The sequence below is a fragment of the Chiloscyllium plagiosum genome, unplaced genomic scaffold (assembly GCF_037043375.1).
Source record: "Chiloscyllium plagiosum isolate Xiang-an unplaced genomic scaffold, Cpla_swu_hap1 HiC_scaffold_19, whole genome shotgun sequence".
Taxonomy (NCBI): domain Eukaryota; kingdom Metazoa; phylum Chordata; class Chondrichthyes; order Orectolobiformes; family Hemiscylliidae; genus Chiloscyllium; species Chiloscyllium plagiosum.
This window is the reverse complement of record NW_028270157.1, coordinates 15085562-15103530: the sequence shown is the minus strand read 5'-3', so window position 1 is coordinate 15103530 and position 17969 is coordinate 15085562. Positions and strand designations below refer to the sequence as shown.

General features: G+C 44.8%; 1 protein-coding gene across 1 annotated transcript in view; it reads left to right on the top strand.

The window, feature by feature from the left end:
* The window catches only part of stab2 (stabilin 2), a 182235-nt gene that overhangs the window by 157225 nt on the left and 7041 nt on the right, over positions 1-17969 (top strand). The window contains exons 60-65 of the mRNA XM_043709921.2: positions 2782-2923; positions 7724-7857; positions 10182-10347; positions 10424-10530; positions 11692-11811; positions 16464-16730. Of these exons, the coding sequence (XP_043565856.2) occupies positions 2782-2923; positions 7724-7857; positions 10182-10347; positions 10424-10530; positions 11692-11811; positions 16464-16730 (936 nt within the window). The remainder of the gene's footprint in view (positions 1-2781; positions 2924-7723; positions 7858-10181; positions 10348-10423; positions 10531-11691; positions 11812-16463; positions 16731-17969) is intronic.

The following is a 17969-nucleotide window of genomic DNA, read 5'->3' as shown; positions in this document are numbered from 1 at the left end:
ACTTGAAAGCTTCTTCTCCCAAATTCTCAACCTCATCTAACTGTTAGGAGGAGGGCATAGGAACATCAGCATCATCTACAAGTGTCCCTTCCAAGTCACACACCATCCTGCCTGGACGGTGACCGGTCCCTTCATGGTCTTCGATTAAAATCAAGGGAAGACAGATATGGGCACACCCACACACATGGGCACACATGCACACACCTTATAGAAAGATTAAGGTCATCACATTGTCACCCAATAATGTTGACCTGGGGCCTGGGGCAACTCAGCCAGGATCTTGATGAATGGCAAAGCAGGCTTGAGGGACTGAATGGCCTGATCTTGCTCCTAGTTTGTAAATTCTTATGTACAATCAATCATACCTGAGAAGCTTGTGCCTGGGAGGTGGATATATGTAGCAGGGGCACATTAACGATCTGTTCCTTTTGACCCTGTGAGATTAGAGGTTAACTTTTTTTATTTGGAGAAATTATGGAAGGAGACATTAGCAAGAATTTTAAGTTTAATCTTTACAGCAATATAATGGACAGTGTTTAGCATTGCTGCCTCACAGAGTCAGGGACCTGGGTTCAATTCCAGCGTTGGTAATTGCCTGCATGGAGTTTGCACGTTCTCTGTCTGTGTGGGTTTGCTCTGGGTGCTCCACTTTCCTCCTACAGTCCAAAGATGTGCCGGGTAGGTGGATTGGCCCTGGGAAAAGAGGGGCATGGGGATGATAGTGGTCAGTCTGTGTTAGGACGTACTTCAGAGGGTCAGTGCAGACTCGATGGGCTGAATGGCCTCTTTCTGCACTGTAAGAATTCTATGAAATCCACAGATTCACAACCTTAGTGGGCGGCACAGTGGCACAGTGGTTAGCACTACTGCCTCACAGCGCCAGAGACCCGGGTTCAATTCCCGCCTCAGGCGACTGACTGTGTGGAGTTTGCACGTTCTCCCCGTGTCTGCGTGTGTTTCCTCCGGGTGCTCCGGTTTCCTCTCACAGTCCAAAGATGTGCAGGTCAGGTGAATTGGCCATGCTAAATTGTCCATAGCGTTAGGTAAGGGGTAAATGTAGGGGTATGGGTGGGTTGCGCTTCGGCGGGGCGGTGTGGACTTGTTGGGCCGAAGGGCCTGTTTCCACACTGTAAGTAATCTAATCTAATCTAATCTTTTGAGAGAAGTAATTCCTCCTCATCTCTGTTTGAAATCTGCTGTCCCTTAACCTAAAACTAAGACCTCTTGTTCTAGTTGATGAAACATTTGCTCTAGTCCATTTTGTCAATCCCCTTCACAAGGGGACAATCACAAAGGCCAACCTCCCATCTATAGAATCCATCTATCAGGCCCACTGTCAAGGAAAGGCCGTCAGCATTCTTAAAGATCCATCCCACCCTGGCAATGTTTTATTACAATCTCTACCATTGGGGAGAAGGTACAGAAGCCTGAACACACGCACCAGCTGGTTTTGTAAGAATTTCTACCCTATTGTTGTTAGAATACTGAATGGACTTACAAACTCTTAACATTCGCCTGTACCTGTGTTTTTGTTTTTGCCGCTGTTTACCTATTATTTGCTTATCTATGCTACTTAACTCTGTGATCTGCCTGTGTTGCTCGCAAGACAAAGCTTTTCACTGTGCCTCGGTACACGTGACAATAAATTCAATTCAATTCAATTCAATTCCCTTCAGGATCTAGTATACTTCAATCAAATCTCTCATTTCCCCTGGTGTGGTCTCTCCAAAATCCTCTTCAATTGTAGCCAGATTTCCTTATCTTTGTACCCCTATCTCTTACACCATCTGCCTTTCTAATTCCTTGTCGTACCCGCATGCTAACTTTCTGCATTCTTTGTACAAATACAGCCAAATCTCTCTGAGCATCAACAATAAATTTAGAAAATATTCTGTTTTATGTTTCTTACTATCAAAATGAATAAACTGACACCTTCTCACATTACACTCCATCTGCCAATTGTTTAACCCATCTATATCTCATTGCAGTCTCTTTCTATCCCTTCTGAAATATTTATATTACAGGCCTTTTGGGTCCAACTTGTTTATGCTGCATAAGAGCATCTTTAGCCCTATTTCACCTCACCCTTCTCCCTCATGTATTTACCTAGCCTCCACTTAAAAACATACTATTCTACAGGCAAGGGAGCTTTTGTCTGAACTCGTTATACAGTTGTATAACACGGAAACAGGCTTTTCGGTCCATCCCGATCAGATAGCCTAAATTAATCTAATCCATTTGCCAGCACTTGGCCCATATCCCACTAAACCCTTCTTATTCATATACCCATCCAGATGCCTTTAAAATGTTGTAATTTAAACAGTAGATTTGGATCAGTGCAGGTTTGGATGGCTGAAGGGCCTGTTCCTGGGCTGTAAATTTTCTTTGTTTTTTTGTACCAGCAGCTTCCCCTGGCAGATGATTCCACACAGGCACCACTCTCTTTGTGAAAAAAGTTACCCCTTGGGTCCCTTTTATCCCTCTTGATTGTATTTACTGGTGTAAATTTAGAGCAAAGTGTAAATTTTTCTTTTCTCCACTTACTCTGTTAAACCCCATTCATCACCTTAAAGGCCTCTGTCAAGCCACATCAAGCCTAAGAGATCCATCTATCCTTGTTTCCTGATCGTGTCTAATGTCTCAGTTCTGGTGCCATTCATATAAAACATTTAATGAGCTCTTTGATGTATGCCAAGCATGTGTATCCACCTGAAATGGGTTAGATATTGCTAGTGCGTGCTGTGGTTAATTAATGACTAACCTAGAATACTGTTGCAACAGAATAAGCGGAAATGTGCATGCAAGGACAATTATATTGGAGACGGAACTAATTGCACTGTAAAAGAGCTCCTTGTGAATCGATGTCTGCAAGACAATGGCAAATGTCATGCGGATGCCAACTGTGCTGACCTGCATTACGAGGGTAGGTATTGTTCATGTTTTAATGTACACATCTGTTGCAGAACAAGAGTTACCAGTAGAACGGTGACCATTTCTATAGAGGACTGTTAGTTACACTATATTCTGCATTGTTTTAATCTATAATTCCAAACAGCCTTTAAATGTACTGAGAAGCAGGCACATTGTGTCAGATTATAGATCATATGATGGGGGTTACACTGCAACCTATTTTGAAATAATGGATTTTTGGGAAGGGCATCATGCTGTCCAACCCTGCAGCCAAAATGTTGAGAATGCCCAACTCCCAGTGACTCCCGCAGCAATTCCTCATTCTTGCATGGGATGTGGGCATTGCTGACAGGGCCAACATGTGTTACACATCCCTAATTGCCCTGGAACTGAATGTCCTGCTAGGCTATTTCAGAGGGCAGTTGAGAGACAACCATGTTGCTGTGGATCCGGAGTCACATGTAGGCCAGACCAGGTAAAGACGGCAGGCAAAAACAATGACTGCAGCTGCTGGAAACCAGATTCTGGATTAGTGGAAAAGCACAGCAGTTCAGGCAGCATCCGAGGAGCAGTAAAATTGACGTTTCGGGCAAAAGTCCTTCATCAGAAATAAAGGCAGAGAGCTTGAGGGGTGGAGAGATAATTTAGAGGAGGGTGGGGGTGGGGAGAAAGTAGCATAGAGTACAATAGGTGAGTGGGGCAGGGGATGAAGGTCAGAGAGGAGAGGGTGGAGTGGATAGCTGGGAAAGAAGATAGGCAGGGAGGACAAGTCATGGGGACAGTGCTGAGCTGGAAGTTTGGAACTAGGGTGAGGTGGGGGAAGGGGAAATGAGGAAACTGTTGAAGTCCACATTGATGCCCTGGAGTCGAAGTGTTCCGAGGCGGAAGATGAGGCGTTCTTCCTCCAGGCGTTTGATGGTGAGGGAGTGGCAGTAAAGGAGGCCCAGCACCTCCACGTCCTCGGCAGAGTGGGAGGGGAGTTGAAATGTTGGGCCACGGGGCAGTGTGGTTGATTGATGCGGGTGTCCCGGAGATGTTCCCTAAAGCGCTCTGCTGGGAGGCGTCCACTCTCCCCAATGTAGAGGAGACCGCATCGGGAGCAATGGCTACAATAAATGATATTAGTGGATGTGCAGGTAAAACTTTGATGGATGTGGAAGGCTCCTTTAGGGCATTGGATGGAGGTGAGGGAGGAGGTGTTGGCGCAGGTTTTGCAATTCCTGCAGTGGCAGGGGAAGGTACCAGGATGGGAGGGTGGGTTGTAGGGGGGCGTGGACCTGACCAGGTAGTCATGGAGGGAACGGTCTTTGCGGAAGGTGGAAAGGGGTGGGGAGGGAAATATATCCCTGGTGGTGGGGTCTGTTGGAGGTGGCGGAAATGTTGGCGGATGATTTAGTTTATGCGAAGGTTGGTAGGGTGGAAGGTGAGCACCAGGGGCGTTCTGGCCTTGTTACGGTTGGAGGGGTGGGGTCTGAGGGCGGAGGTGTGGGATGTGGGCGAGATGCATTGGAGGGCATCTTTAACCATGTGGGAAGGGAAATTGCAGTCTCTAAAGGAGGCCATCCGGTGTGTTCTGTGGTGGAACTGGTCCTCTTGGGAGCAGATCCAGTGAAGGTGGAGGAATTGGGAATATGGGATGGCATTTTTGCAGGAGGTAGGGTGGGAAGAGGTGTAATCCAGGTAGCTGTGGGAGTTGGTGGGTTTGTAAAAAATGTCGGTATCAAGTTGGTCGTCATTAATGGAGATGGAGAGGTCCAGGAAGGGGAGGGAGGTGTCAGAGACGGTCCAGGTAAATTTAAGGTCAGGGTGGAATGTGTTGGTGAAGTTGATGAATTGCTCAACCTCCTCGCGGGAGCACGAGGTGGCGCCAATGCTGTCATCAATGTAGCGGAGGAAGAGGTGGGGAGTGGTGCCAGTGTAATTACGGAAGATCAACTGTTCTACGTAGCCAACAAAGAGACAGGCATAGCTGGGGCCCATACGTGTGCCCATGGCTACCCCTTTGGTCTGGAGCAAGTGGGAGGATTCGAAGGAGAAATTGTTAAGCGTGAGGACCAGTTTGGCCAAACGAATGTGAGTGTCGGTGGAAGGGTACGGTTGGGGACGTCGGGAGAGGAAAAAACGGAGGGCTTGGAGGCCCTGGTCATGGCGAATGCAGGTGTAGAGGAATTGGATATCCATGGTGAAGATGAGGCATTGGGGGCCGGGGAAATGGAAGTCTTGGAGGAAGTGGAGGGCGTGGGTGGTGTCTCGAACATATATGGGGAGTTCCTGGACCAGGGGGGATAGAACAGTGTTGAGGTAGGTAGAGATGAGTTCAGTGGGCCAGGAGCATGCTGAGACAACCATAACAAGGACAGAACGCCCCTGGTGCTCACCTTCTACCCTACCAACCTTCACATAAACCAAATCATCCACCGACATTTCCGCCACCTCCAAACAGACCCCACCACCAGGGATATATTTCCCTCCCCACCCCTTTCCGCCTTCCGAAAAGACCGTTCCCTCTGTGACTACCTGGTCAGGTCCACACCCCCCTACAACCCACCCTCCCATCCTGGTACCTTCCCATGCCTCCGCAGGAATTGCAAAACCTGCGCCCACACCTCCTCCCTCACCTCCATCCAAGGCCCTAAAGGAGCCTTCCACATCCATCAAAGTTTTACCTGCACATCCACTAATATCATTTATTGTATCCATTGCTCCCGATGCGGTCTCCTCTACATTGGGGAGACTGGGCGCCTCCTAGCAGAGCGCTTTAGGGAACATCTCCAGGACACCTGCACCAATCAACCACACCGCCCTGTGGCCCAACATTTCAACTCCCTCTCCCACTCTGCCGAGGACACGGAGGTCCTGGGCCTCCTTCACCGCCACTCCCTCACCACCAGACGCCTGGAGGAAAAACGCCTCATCTTCCACCTCGGAACACTTCAACCCCAGGGCATCAATGTGGACTTCAACAGTTTCCTCATTTCCCCTTCCCCCCACCTCACCCCAGTTCCAAACTTCCAGCTCAGCACTGTCCCCATGACTTGTCCAGACTTGTCCTACCTGCCTATCTTCTTTTCAACCTATCCATGCCACCCTCCCCTCCTGACCTATCACCTTCATCCCCTCCCCCACTCACCTATTGTACTCTATGCTACTTTCTCCCCACCCCCACCCTCCTCTCATTTATCTCTCTACCCTTCAGGCTCTCTGCCTGTATTCCTGATGAAGGGCTTTTGCCCGAAACATCGGTTTTACTGCTCCTCGGATGCTGCCTGTACTGCTGTGCTCTTCCAGCACCACTAATCCAGGTAAAGACGGCAGACCTCCTTTCCTAAAGGACATCAGTGAACCAGATGGATTTATACAACAACGGTGACATGGTTGTCATTAGACATAGGAGCAGAATTAAGCCATTCAGCCCTTTGTGACTGTTTCACATTTGATCGTGGCTGATATGTTTCTTAACTCCATTTTCCTCCCTTCACCCCGTATGCCTTGATCCCCTTATTAATCAAGAAACTATCTACCTCTGTTAAAGACACTCAATCATGTGGCTTTCACAGCCTTCTGTGGTAATAAGTTCCACAGATTCACCATCCTCTGGCCAAAGAAATTCCTTCTCATCTCAATTCTAAGGGGTTATCCCTTCACTCTGAGGCTGGATCCTTAGGTCCTAGCCTGTCTTACAAGTGGAAACATCTTCACCCCATCCACTCTCAGTGTTCTGTAAATTTCAATGAGATTCCCCCCTCATCCTTCTAAATTCCTTTGAGCAGAGACCCAAAGTCCTCAACTCCTCCCCATATGACATCCCCGGGATCATGAATGCCATCTCCACCTCCTCCAAGGCTATCACATCATTCCTTCGAATCGGGGTCCAAAACTGCTCACATTATTCCAATTGCAGGCTAAGCAGAGCCTTATCACAGCCTCAACTGTACATCTCTGCTTTTGTATTCTAGCTCTCTTGAAATGGATGCTAACACTGCACTTGCCATTACTGTCATCCAGCCTTTAATTCCAGATTGTATTAAATTCAAATTTTGCCTTCAATCATGATGGGATCGACACCCATGACCCAAGGACTTTAATCTAGTCTTCTGTATATTACCAGTTCACTGACACTGTCACCACGCCAACACCTTTCAAATGGGAATAATGTTAGTTGTTTTGACCCAAGATCTCTGTCCCCATCTCAATTGGAGGTCCCATCTCATCAACTTAGCAAATGGAATATAATGCAGGAAAATGTGAGTTTATGTACTTTGGCAGAGAGAATAGACAGACTGCATATTATTTACAACAAAAACCCATTCTGAGGAAAGGTCAATGGACCCAAAACATTAACTCTGCTTTCTCTCCACAGATCTGCTGAGATTTTCCAGCAACTTCTGTTTATATTTCAGATTCTCATTGGTACTTTTGTTTTTTTTTGTCTACTGAATATTATTTAAATGTTGAAAGACTGCAGAAAGCTAAGGAACAGAGAGATTTGGGAGTCTTCTGCCTATGAATCACAAAAAGCTAGCATCCAGGTTCAATACGTAATAGGGAAGGAAAATGGACTATTGGTCTTGATTTCATAAGGATTGCAGTATAAAAGTGGGAAGAGTTTGCTGAAATTGTGGTAGATACTTGTCAGACCACAACTGGAATAGTTAAACCATTTTAGGCCCTTTTTCTAAAGAAAGATATACTGTGTGTGTGTGCCATTGTGTTCAGTCAAGAGAAGGTTTACTCGACTGATACCAGGAATATCTTATGGGAAGAGATGTTAGGGTGTAAATGCATGCTGATAAAACTTTTCTTTTTCCTTCAGATAAAACAGTGGGAGTGTTCCATCTACGATCTAAGAAGGGACAATACAAACTGAACTATTTAGCAGCACAGAAACTGTGCAAAGCAGAGGAAGCTGTATTGGCCACCTATAATCAGCTTGCCTACGCTCAGCAGGTCTGTGTTTTTTTAAAATACTTTAATGAAAAAGTTTTCTTCACAAAATTAGAAAGTTACAAAAATATGAAAACATAGCATCATAACAACAATAAACATTAAGCCAACTACTATACCACTCTACAAAAGAAATCAAAACTACATTTATTACAAATCAGTAAATGAACAAGTAGCACCGCTCAGCGCAACAAGACCATAGCTCTCAGCCTTCGAGAGCATCAATTATTGTCCGAAATTCTTCCTCTCATGGCATTAGGTTTATCAGACCAAACCATCATGGCTAGACAAAAGCCCGATTCAAAATGGCGAATGAATCTGCTTCCAAATAATTCAAAAAGGGTTGCCACGTCTTGTAAAGGCTCTCCTTTCTCTGGTGCACCATATTTGTAAGAAAGTCGAAAGAAATGTGTTCCATAATGAACTTAGGCCACCCCGACAAACCTGGGACACCCAGCACATCAGAATGTTCTACCCCGCACAAAAAGTGAGAATGTTAAAAACCTTTTTCCCCTGTACATCTAAGGGAGGTAAATCCAGGAGCAAAGAGACTGGGACCACTTTGACTCCAGTACCTGAGGCTCTCTCTATTACTCCTGCCACAGCACTCCAATACGCATGGAGCCTGTGGCAGAACCACAGAAAATGAGTGAGGGTACCGGTATCTATTTTACATTTGGGGCACATTGAAGATGCACCCTGCTTAAATTTTGCAAGATGATCTGGGGCCAGATGAGCCCTATGAAGAATCTTTAACTGTATAGCATGGGTCCTATTGTTGGTGTGTATTTTGTTCCACAAATCCAGACGACACGTTTCTGTACAATAGTAGATGCTTTATTATTAGACAGCCGGCAAGAGATTCAAAATGTCCCCAAAGTAGCCGTGTGTCTACTTGTGGTGACACTTCACTACGAATCTCTGCCCTACACACACAGACAGTATATTTTATAGGAATTAAATTATCGTCGTCACTTGGTTTAAAGTAGGTAATTATGAATTTACAAAGCCCGATGAATGTCGATGTCCTGTGATCACGTGTAAATGGATTACAAAAACTGATTATTGTATTCTTCATGATTATGTGGTGATGGGAAAGATTAAGGCAGAAGGGTTTGCTTGCTGTAAATGGGGGATTCACATACCCATGCTAATATGGAGGGGAAGTAAGACAATGGGAGCAGGAGGCAGTTTAACAGGGTTGTGGCCAAGGCTATCAGTCTTGCCTGGAAAGGGCAAATACCTCTGTCTGGGGCTATTGGGGAATCAACATATATGGCTCCACTCGACTCCTCTTCTGGGATACAGTTAGCCTCCCCCCTACTGAGATGTTCTGTCTGTATTGTAAGAGTACAGACTCTCTGTTGATATTGCGATAAGTCCTTTGGTAGTGAAATGTTTAACCCTTGAGTCCCCAATGTGTCCAGAAAACAGAAGCAAAGCATGGAACTGACCCCTCTGTGGCATTTTAAAAACCTCACTATTACATATTGAAATTCTTCTCACATTCTCACAAATGTCTTCCCATGTTTCTGAAGTGACCTCAACTCCTAACTCTCTCTCCCAGACCTCACATGGACACTCAATGTCACCCGAGGGATCACCTCGCGCCCTCCCCCGCGCCCTCCCCCCTCACCACCACCCACCACCACCAAGTGATACTCACTGAAAGAGTGCTTTTAGCCTGAAGCACCCTCTTTTCCATATCAGATCTTTAACACTCAGTCAAGAGCATGCTCTCTTTTCGGATAAAATCTTGAATCTGAAAGAAATGAAAGAGGCCCCCTACTCGACAACCCGTATTTCCAAGTTAAGCAGGACTGTTTAATCTTGGCACATGTTGTCAGATAGGTCATTCACCATTGCTCACAAAGAGCAGGGACAATTGGTTATGTGGTTTGAGGAACATCACTCTGCAGGGGACAGGGCTATCGTGAGCTACCACAGTGAGTACACAGATTGACCCCACAATGTTGGTGTGTCCCCACTAGAATAGCATCATTACATTGAATAGCTTATATTTACATAGATTACGTTCGATTTTTTGAACACAAACAGGCCATTTGGATAAGTTGTCTGTGCTTCACACAAGCCAATATCCACCCCTCTTTATCTAACGCTTATATATCCTTCTATTCCTTTCACATGTACTTATTTAGCATCTCCAGAAATTTATCAAAGCTGTTTCTCTCATTCACTACTTCTGCTATTACTCATTACATATGTTTATTACAACAGTGATATTAATATAAAGTAACTTACCATTAAGAAAACTTTGCATAAAACTGGACCTTTTGAGAAATTGTACCATTGATTTCTGGTTTTAGGCGGGTTACCATTTGTGTTCGGCTGGTTGGCTGGATGGCCAGAGAGTGTCCTATCCAACCAGTTTCTCCAATTCAAACTGTGGCTCTGGGCACGTGGGAATAGTGGACTATGGCCCCCGAGTCAATATTAGTGAAACATGGGATGCTTTCTGCTACCGAATGAAAGGTAACAAACACACTTGTTTTGCCACCATTGAAGTCTTTTGTTTCAATGATTAAAACTCCAATGTTTTTGCACACAGATGTACAATGCACATGTAAGAAAGGTTATGTGGGCAATGGCTATTCATGCAATGGGAACCTGCTGCAAGTTCTGACCAGCATTGACAAGTTTTCTACTTTCCTTACAGTGAGTAGCTATGTTTTACCCTTTGAGGAGAATATACAGGTGTACAGCATAGAAACAAGTTAATTGGTCTAACTGGAACCATAGGCAGAATCCTCATACACTGTTTGTCAAAAGTCTTATAAAAAAAACACAGCTTATCTTTTTATACAAGTTTTCTCTGTGAAACACAGTGAAGCTCTCCCTATCTATCATGTTCTCCCATCATTGCTTCACGTGAGCATCTTAATTCATTTAGCTCGATTAGTATATTCTCCTGTCAATTTTCCTGATGTACTTGTCTAGCGTCCCAACCCTGTTCAATCGAGCAGAACTCGAATATTACTGAAAATTCACAATTTGTTGAAACTTTTTCATCTTGTGATCATCAGAACAATTCACACGAACACCAATATTTTTATTGAAGGAGCTGTCCCACTTTAAATTGGTATTCTTGCAAATTGGCCTAATGTTTTTAATGTTTCTACCAAATTGTCCTGATGAGCCAATGATTGATATCTCCGTAGGTCATAACCTGAACAAACTTTTCCAAAACACTTCATTCAATCACTTTGGGATGACCTGCGGATGTGAAAGACACCATGTAATTGGAAGCTCGTTCTTTCTTTTATTTGAAGCAAAGCACTATTGTTACATTGTCAATGGCTAACACAATAATCCTTCAAAAGGGAATCAGATATGTACTCTCAAAGAAAACATCCTGACTATGGGACAAGAGCAGGGAAGTAGGAATAATTGGATAACTAACTCTTTAAAAGGGCCAGCACAGATGAGATGGAGTGATTAACCTCATTCTATTATTCTTGATGCTATGATGTAAGAGATCTAACCAGAATAGGATGAAAATGTATCAGTATTAAATATACAAATGTAGAATCCCTTCCTTTAATTAATGTGCTTTAATTTCTGTTCCTTCATTAAAGAGCAAATTATATACCAGCAATGTAGCGTATCCAAGCTTATAATTAATGTTATATACTTTTCACTTTCTTGACAAATATAGTTGAAGGATTTGAGGCAATTGCACTGTTAGATAATCATCAGTAACCAATTAAAGGTAATTATCGGACACAAGCTTTAGTTGTACTTTAGATTTGAAATGGTCTAAAGCTGACAAGGTGAAGACTGGAGATTGAGGCTTAAGTGTCATTTTTCTATTTCCAGAAACTTCTCAATTATTCAAACACCACAGAGAATGGCAGAAGGTTTGTGGAAGTCCTCACAGATCTGTCAGTCAAAGGCACGCTATTCGTCCCGGTGAACTCTGGATTCCATGAAAATGTGGTAAATGTCAGACATGTTTTCATATCCAGCCACAATGAATTGATTTCTCTTGAGAATCGAGCAGAATCTACACTCTTTTAACCATTCAAGTTTTGATTTGATTCGGATTGCAACAGACTTGATTTGAAAACTAAGGTTACAGTCCCAACCAATTAAAACATCCACACTTAACACTGCTGGCCTTATACACTGACCAAGAACAAAATCAATAATCCACATAATCAATAATCAGCGTTGATGCTGATTTTTTGAATGCTGCCAGTAATGGCATTCCAGAAGTGCTACATTTAGTTTGGGCTGAAGAAGGTTGTCATATTCCCTTGTTGGTTAAGGCATCCTAGGTAAAAACAATGACTGCAGATGCTGGTTAAGGCATCCTGTATACTCAACGAATGAGAATGTTCAATATGCCTTGAGACACTTGGGAATTGCAAATGGGATAGAATTCCCTCAGGAACTACATGCAAACAGCCATTTACATGACTTTTCTAAGTATTCCAGCAGATGCTGGAGATTAGAGTCCAGAGTGTGATGCTGGAAAAGCGCAGCAGGTCAGGCAGCATCAGAGGAGCAGGAGAATCGGCGTTTCGGACAAAAGCCCTTCATCAAGTCTGACCTACTGTTCTTTTCCAGCACCACACTCTGAACTCTCCACTATCTCCCAAGGAAGAAAGAAAAAGCATCAAAAATTCCAGTTGACTATATATATGTCACACTCCACCTGTTGTATAAGGTAATGGACATTAAAGAGTCCATCTGAAACATTGCCCATTCTGAGAGATTACACAGCTACTGCATGGAGTATTGTAGAGTTAGAGACCGTTCAGGCAGTTATCAGACTGACTAGGTCTATATTTTTTTAGATTAGATTACTTACAGTGTGGAAACAGGCCCTTCGGCCCAACAAGTCCACACTGACCCGCCGAAGCGCAACCCACCCATACCCCTACATTTACCCCTTTAACCTAACACTATGGGCAATTTAGCGTGGCCAATTCACCTAACCCTGCACATTTTTGGACTGTGGGAGGAAACCGGAGCACCCGGAGGAAACCCACGCAGACACGGGGAGAACGTGCAAACTCCACACAGACAGTCGCCTGAGGCGGGAATTGAACCCGGGTCTCTGGTGCTGTGAGGCAGCAGTGCTAACCACTGTGCCACCGTGCCGCCCATATATGTTCTACCTATCATTTGTTCGTGATAGTCAATATGCTTAAGAGTTCATGTAACCCATGTACACAGTTGCTCAGATGTAATAAACAATATTCTATTATCAAAAATAAGAGCATCATCTGCTAACTCTGATTCATGGTCTGTCACCCAACACCGAATACATTATCTTTGGGCTGGGGACTGGGGGAGTTGATAGCGAATCTATCCAGGCTTCACTTCGTATTACATCACGACAGGCTTTCACATTACTGTAATAAAACCAACCTGAGGTCAAATCCAGATAGGATCAAAGATACGCTTCCACTGACTGAAAAGTAGATTTTTTTTTCCCTAGTGAATCACAGCAGATGGATGACTGCAACTCCAAACTGGCTAATACATGGCAGTAATTGCTCAAAGAATGGTTTGTTTCCACAGTACCTCAATGCCATCAGTGTCTGTTCAGGAACTCATTTACCAGTAATTATCAGGTCTTTGGATTTTCACATGGAACATGTATGTTGCTGCCTAAACCAGCATAGGTCAGCCCATCTGCTGTTACCCAGACACAGTTACAAGTCAGCCACATTGCAGGTAGGTCTGGAGTGTCAAGTAGGCCAGATCAGGCAAGATTTCCTTCCCGAAAGAGCAGTGGTGAACCCAGATGGGCTTTTTAACCAACAGTGGGAACATGGTCATCATTGGAGGGACTGAGAGATTGTCTATATGATATCCCCAGAAAACGAGAGATTTATGATAGCTGATTAAGCTTTACTAGCCAATTGCAGAAGTAGCCTATATAATAATAATTTTATTCTGTCTCACTTGCACTCTATTATGGCTTTTACAGTGTTCAATGGGAGTGTTGTCTAGTTAGTGAAAAGAGAATTTTAATCCAAGCTATTAACATTGTGACTCAAATGAACAAATCAGTATGTCAGGAGAAGGAATTCTTTGTTCAGCCATTGATCTTGCCTGACAATTGGATCAATCTTAGTTTGAATTTAAAAATGGAAAATCTCAATTCTCTTTTCAAGAACATTTTTTCAAGATGTTTTAGAGTCCATCCTGTCACTTTCCAAATAATCTCCTTCCTCTTCCTGACTTCTTCCTGGGGAGAATATAAATGAAGTTCTCATGGTACCAATGTCTGCCTTGGCTTTTCGGGTCACTCCCTGGTACAACAGCCAATCCAGTCACATTAGCAACATGTCCCCTGTGGCGACTGGTCCTGACCTTGCCCTGCAGGGGGCAGTGTGTAGGGGCAGTGCACCTCTGTAGCTGCCCCTCTATTTTCACTTGCCTCTTCATTGGGATTTACCCTGATTAGTTCCATCTTTCCAGCCTTCCTGGACTTGGCTGTTTCTGAGTACTGGTCATCCTTTTCCTACGCATGGGCTTTTCTCTGGAGTACCCATGATTCCATGTGTGTATCGTTGGCGAGGTCAAAATTATCACAATACTTACCATTCTGGTCATGTGTAAACCTATGGTCCTAGTGCAATTGGCCTTATTCTGTACCGTAAGCTGGTATCTATCCAGCTGCCTGAACACAGCAGTGAAGAGCTTCTAGATATAAGTGCCTGGTAAATGTGGTTAAGTATTCCATTTTCTTTTGTCAGCAGTTAATTAGCCCGTCCATAGGGTCCTCTCTCGTGTAACCAACCACAGTTTTCATGTCCTCGGGTTCCCCTCTGCCCACATTTTATTGATGGGGCAAAGCGATGAAGACTGCGTGAAGCACATTAATATCAGCTTGATTTTCTTGGGGTTGCTCAATGCGTGCAAAGTTCTGTGTTGGTGGGAGTTGTGGTAGAATTCACAGGGGTCAGTGGTGGGTTGGCAGACAAGGAATTTTTTGGCTATCTCTGCTAGTGAATGGGATGGCATGGATGACATTGGCAGCCCCTTGCCTATCTTGGTGACTGGTGGGTTCATCAGCACCAGAAGGTGAAGTGGGGCTGGGGGAGCTGATGGTGTGGGGGTGAAGGAGCGTGCTACCAGGGATAGAGGCTCCTCCAGGAAGGGAGGTGGGCTCCGGATCCCTCATGGTTCACAGCATACCACTGTGTTTCCTCCTCTATGCTCCCCCCACCACCATGGCTCTTCTCATCTTGTGCCCCTCAGCCCTAAAGCTGCATTTTATCCCTTTCTGGACCACAAGGTGGCACTTTGATCTAGCAATCTTGTGCTGGCCCTTTGATCTGTAGCGCTGGCCTGCGCTCTCTGTTTAACTTCATAGAGAGCCATGACCACTGTCTGCAATTGTCTCCATTTCTCAGCTAGCTTGGTCACAGCTTTCCCAGCCAAGACATGATCCAGGATCACACGTTGTTCCCCTTCATGGGCTTCTCTCTCTGAAACTGCCCCTTGTGCAGTAAATTCTCCTGCTTCCTCTGTTAGTCTTCTTGAATTTTGACCTGGATTCACTTGATTCTGTCCTTTTTATTAACTTTTCTTTGCATTTAAGCTTTTTCAACTTCTCTCCTTTTTGGCTTGTGCCATGTATTACTGTACCCTTACTTTATTTTGGGGCTTACCTATCTCTTTATGGCCCCCTCCCAACTATTTTGCCCTTCAGATCCCAGACCTGAAACTAATGTAGTGCAGTATTTAGGCCACTTCTTATTCAGGTATTTCCTCAGAGCTTACACTCACTCTGAGCAGTCTCCCATTGCTTTCATCTCTCGTTCCTCTCAAGTTTGTCCGAGCAGCTGAGAAGTGACGGGGTATAACGCTAAATTCCCTATGAGTGCCACTTACAAGAGGCGAGACATACCATATCCCCGCAGCAGCAACCTCCCCCCACTCAAAGCTGACATGCAGACTGTACCATTCCTCCTTGACTAACCTAGCTTTGAAACCATGCTGTCATCTCACTGCACAGACCCTGTGCTGTCAAGTGGGGCAGCTGCCTCTTAAATCAGGCTCAGGCTGGATGTTCAGATTTTCCATTCATTGTCTGTGACACCAGCTGTTCAGCTCTCCAGGCAACTGAATTAGAATTCCTCACAAATAGTTTGCTGCATATGTACTGCTCACCGGAAACCTCCACCGTTCAAATCTTCAGTACAAGTTGCTATGTTTCCACTATTTAGTTTTTTGGACATGGGCATTGCTGGCAAGACCTGCATTTATTACCCGTTCCAGTGTATCCAGTGTGCATTTTGATCCAACCGGTTGGCTTGCTAACATCGGTCAGCCATGTTAGTTTGGGGGACTGGAGTCACATAAGCGAGACCATGAAGGGTTTCCCTTCCTCAAGGGTCATGTGAAGTAGTGGCATTTTTTTTTAGAAGTTTGCCGTCACTTTTTACTGAGAACAGTGTTTCATAAATAGAATTTATTCCAAACCGATTGTAAATTCTCAAACTGCTGTTGGTTGGAATTTTAACTCTCCAATAATTAATTCAGATTATCAGCAACAAAGCACTTACTAAACTCTCCGATGTAATATAAAAAAGTTGATTAAACACTAGTATTGTTTTTATTCGCAGACGCTATCTGGACGGGACATTGAATACCACTTTTCTAATCTCAGTACCTACATCTACCACAAAATGGAGAATGGAACCCTCATCCGGAGTACAATTGGTCACACACTGCTCATCACGATGGCGAAAAATACCCACCCTCCAAGCCCTGAGTTCAATCAGCAGGTTGGAAAGTTGGTGAATGACCGGCCAATTGTGGCGTGGGACATTGTTGCATCAAACGGGATAATTCATGCCATTGATAAGCCTTTACAGGCACCCCTTGAACCAGTAAGTGAATGCACAATGTAGTAATATTACAATGAAGGATCTCATGTACAATTAGAATGCGGGTTTTTTTTTATTCATTCATGTGTTGCAGGCAAGGCTGGTGTTTTATTGCCTATCCCATTTTCCTTGAGAAAACAGCAGTAAGGTCCTTCCTTGAATGACTGCTGTCTGTGTGGTGTTGGTGCACCCCAGGTGATGTTTGCAAGGTGATGTTTGATTTGGAGTTCTAGGGGATTGGCCCAGCTACTGGAAAGAAACAGCAACACAGATCCACGCCACTCAGAGGGGTGCCTGGAGTTGGTGGTCTTCCCTTGTCCTTCCAGGAAGTGCTGATTGCTGGTTTGGAAAGGGATACCAAAGATGCACCAGCAACTCACTGTATTTATACACACACCATGCTAAAATTGCGCTATTTATCACTCAAGGCTGTCAAAACCGCAGCTAGCAGTCACTTATGCACAGTGAGCCCCAACAATCCAGCTCACGAACCTCAGACCCAGCTGCAGGAATATTTTTTATGCGTTATCTAATAACACAGCAGGTCCCAGCCAAAACCGATGGTTATCCCTGTCTGGGGTCAGCAGAAAGGATTCATTGGGGTGGGGGGGGGGGGGGGGGGGGGGTCCCATTAGGTTATCCTGCTCAGGCCTTAGTTTGGACATGGGCATTACTGACAAGGCCTGTATTTGTTACCCATCCCAGTGTATCCAGTGCGCATTTTGATCCAACTGGGTGGCTTGCTTTACTACTTGAGTGCAGTTTAGGGAAGGGTGGGTGATCTGGAGCTTCTCTATTACTTGGCTTTTTTCCAAATTATCCCATCCTATAGTTTGCACCTGCAAGTCCTCCGCTCCCCATCTGCCCCTCAAATCACAATGCAAACTACCCTCAGCCACACTTCCCCGGGATTTCCCTCCCCTTCAGGACATCAGACACTAGATTGCCAGTCTCCAGGGCCTCCAGCACTTTCACTCTGGGAACTGCTTGCAGTCCCAGCAGTCACCACCACTCCCACTGGCGCTAGCTTCCTAAGGCAGAACTTCTGACTAATTGATGCCTATGGGGGTATTACTGACCAGCAGGAGGTGCAGTCCCCATCTATTTCACTGACAGAGGAGTGGAGAAGTAACTGGCACAGAAGGAGACCATTCAGCCTATCTAGTCCATGTTGGTAATCTGTAGAGCAATCCAGCATGTCCTATTCTCCTGGCACCCTGCAAGATCATCTCCATTTCCCCC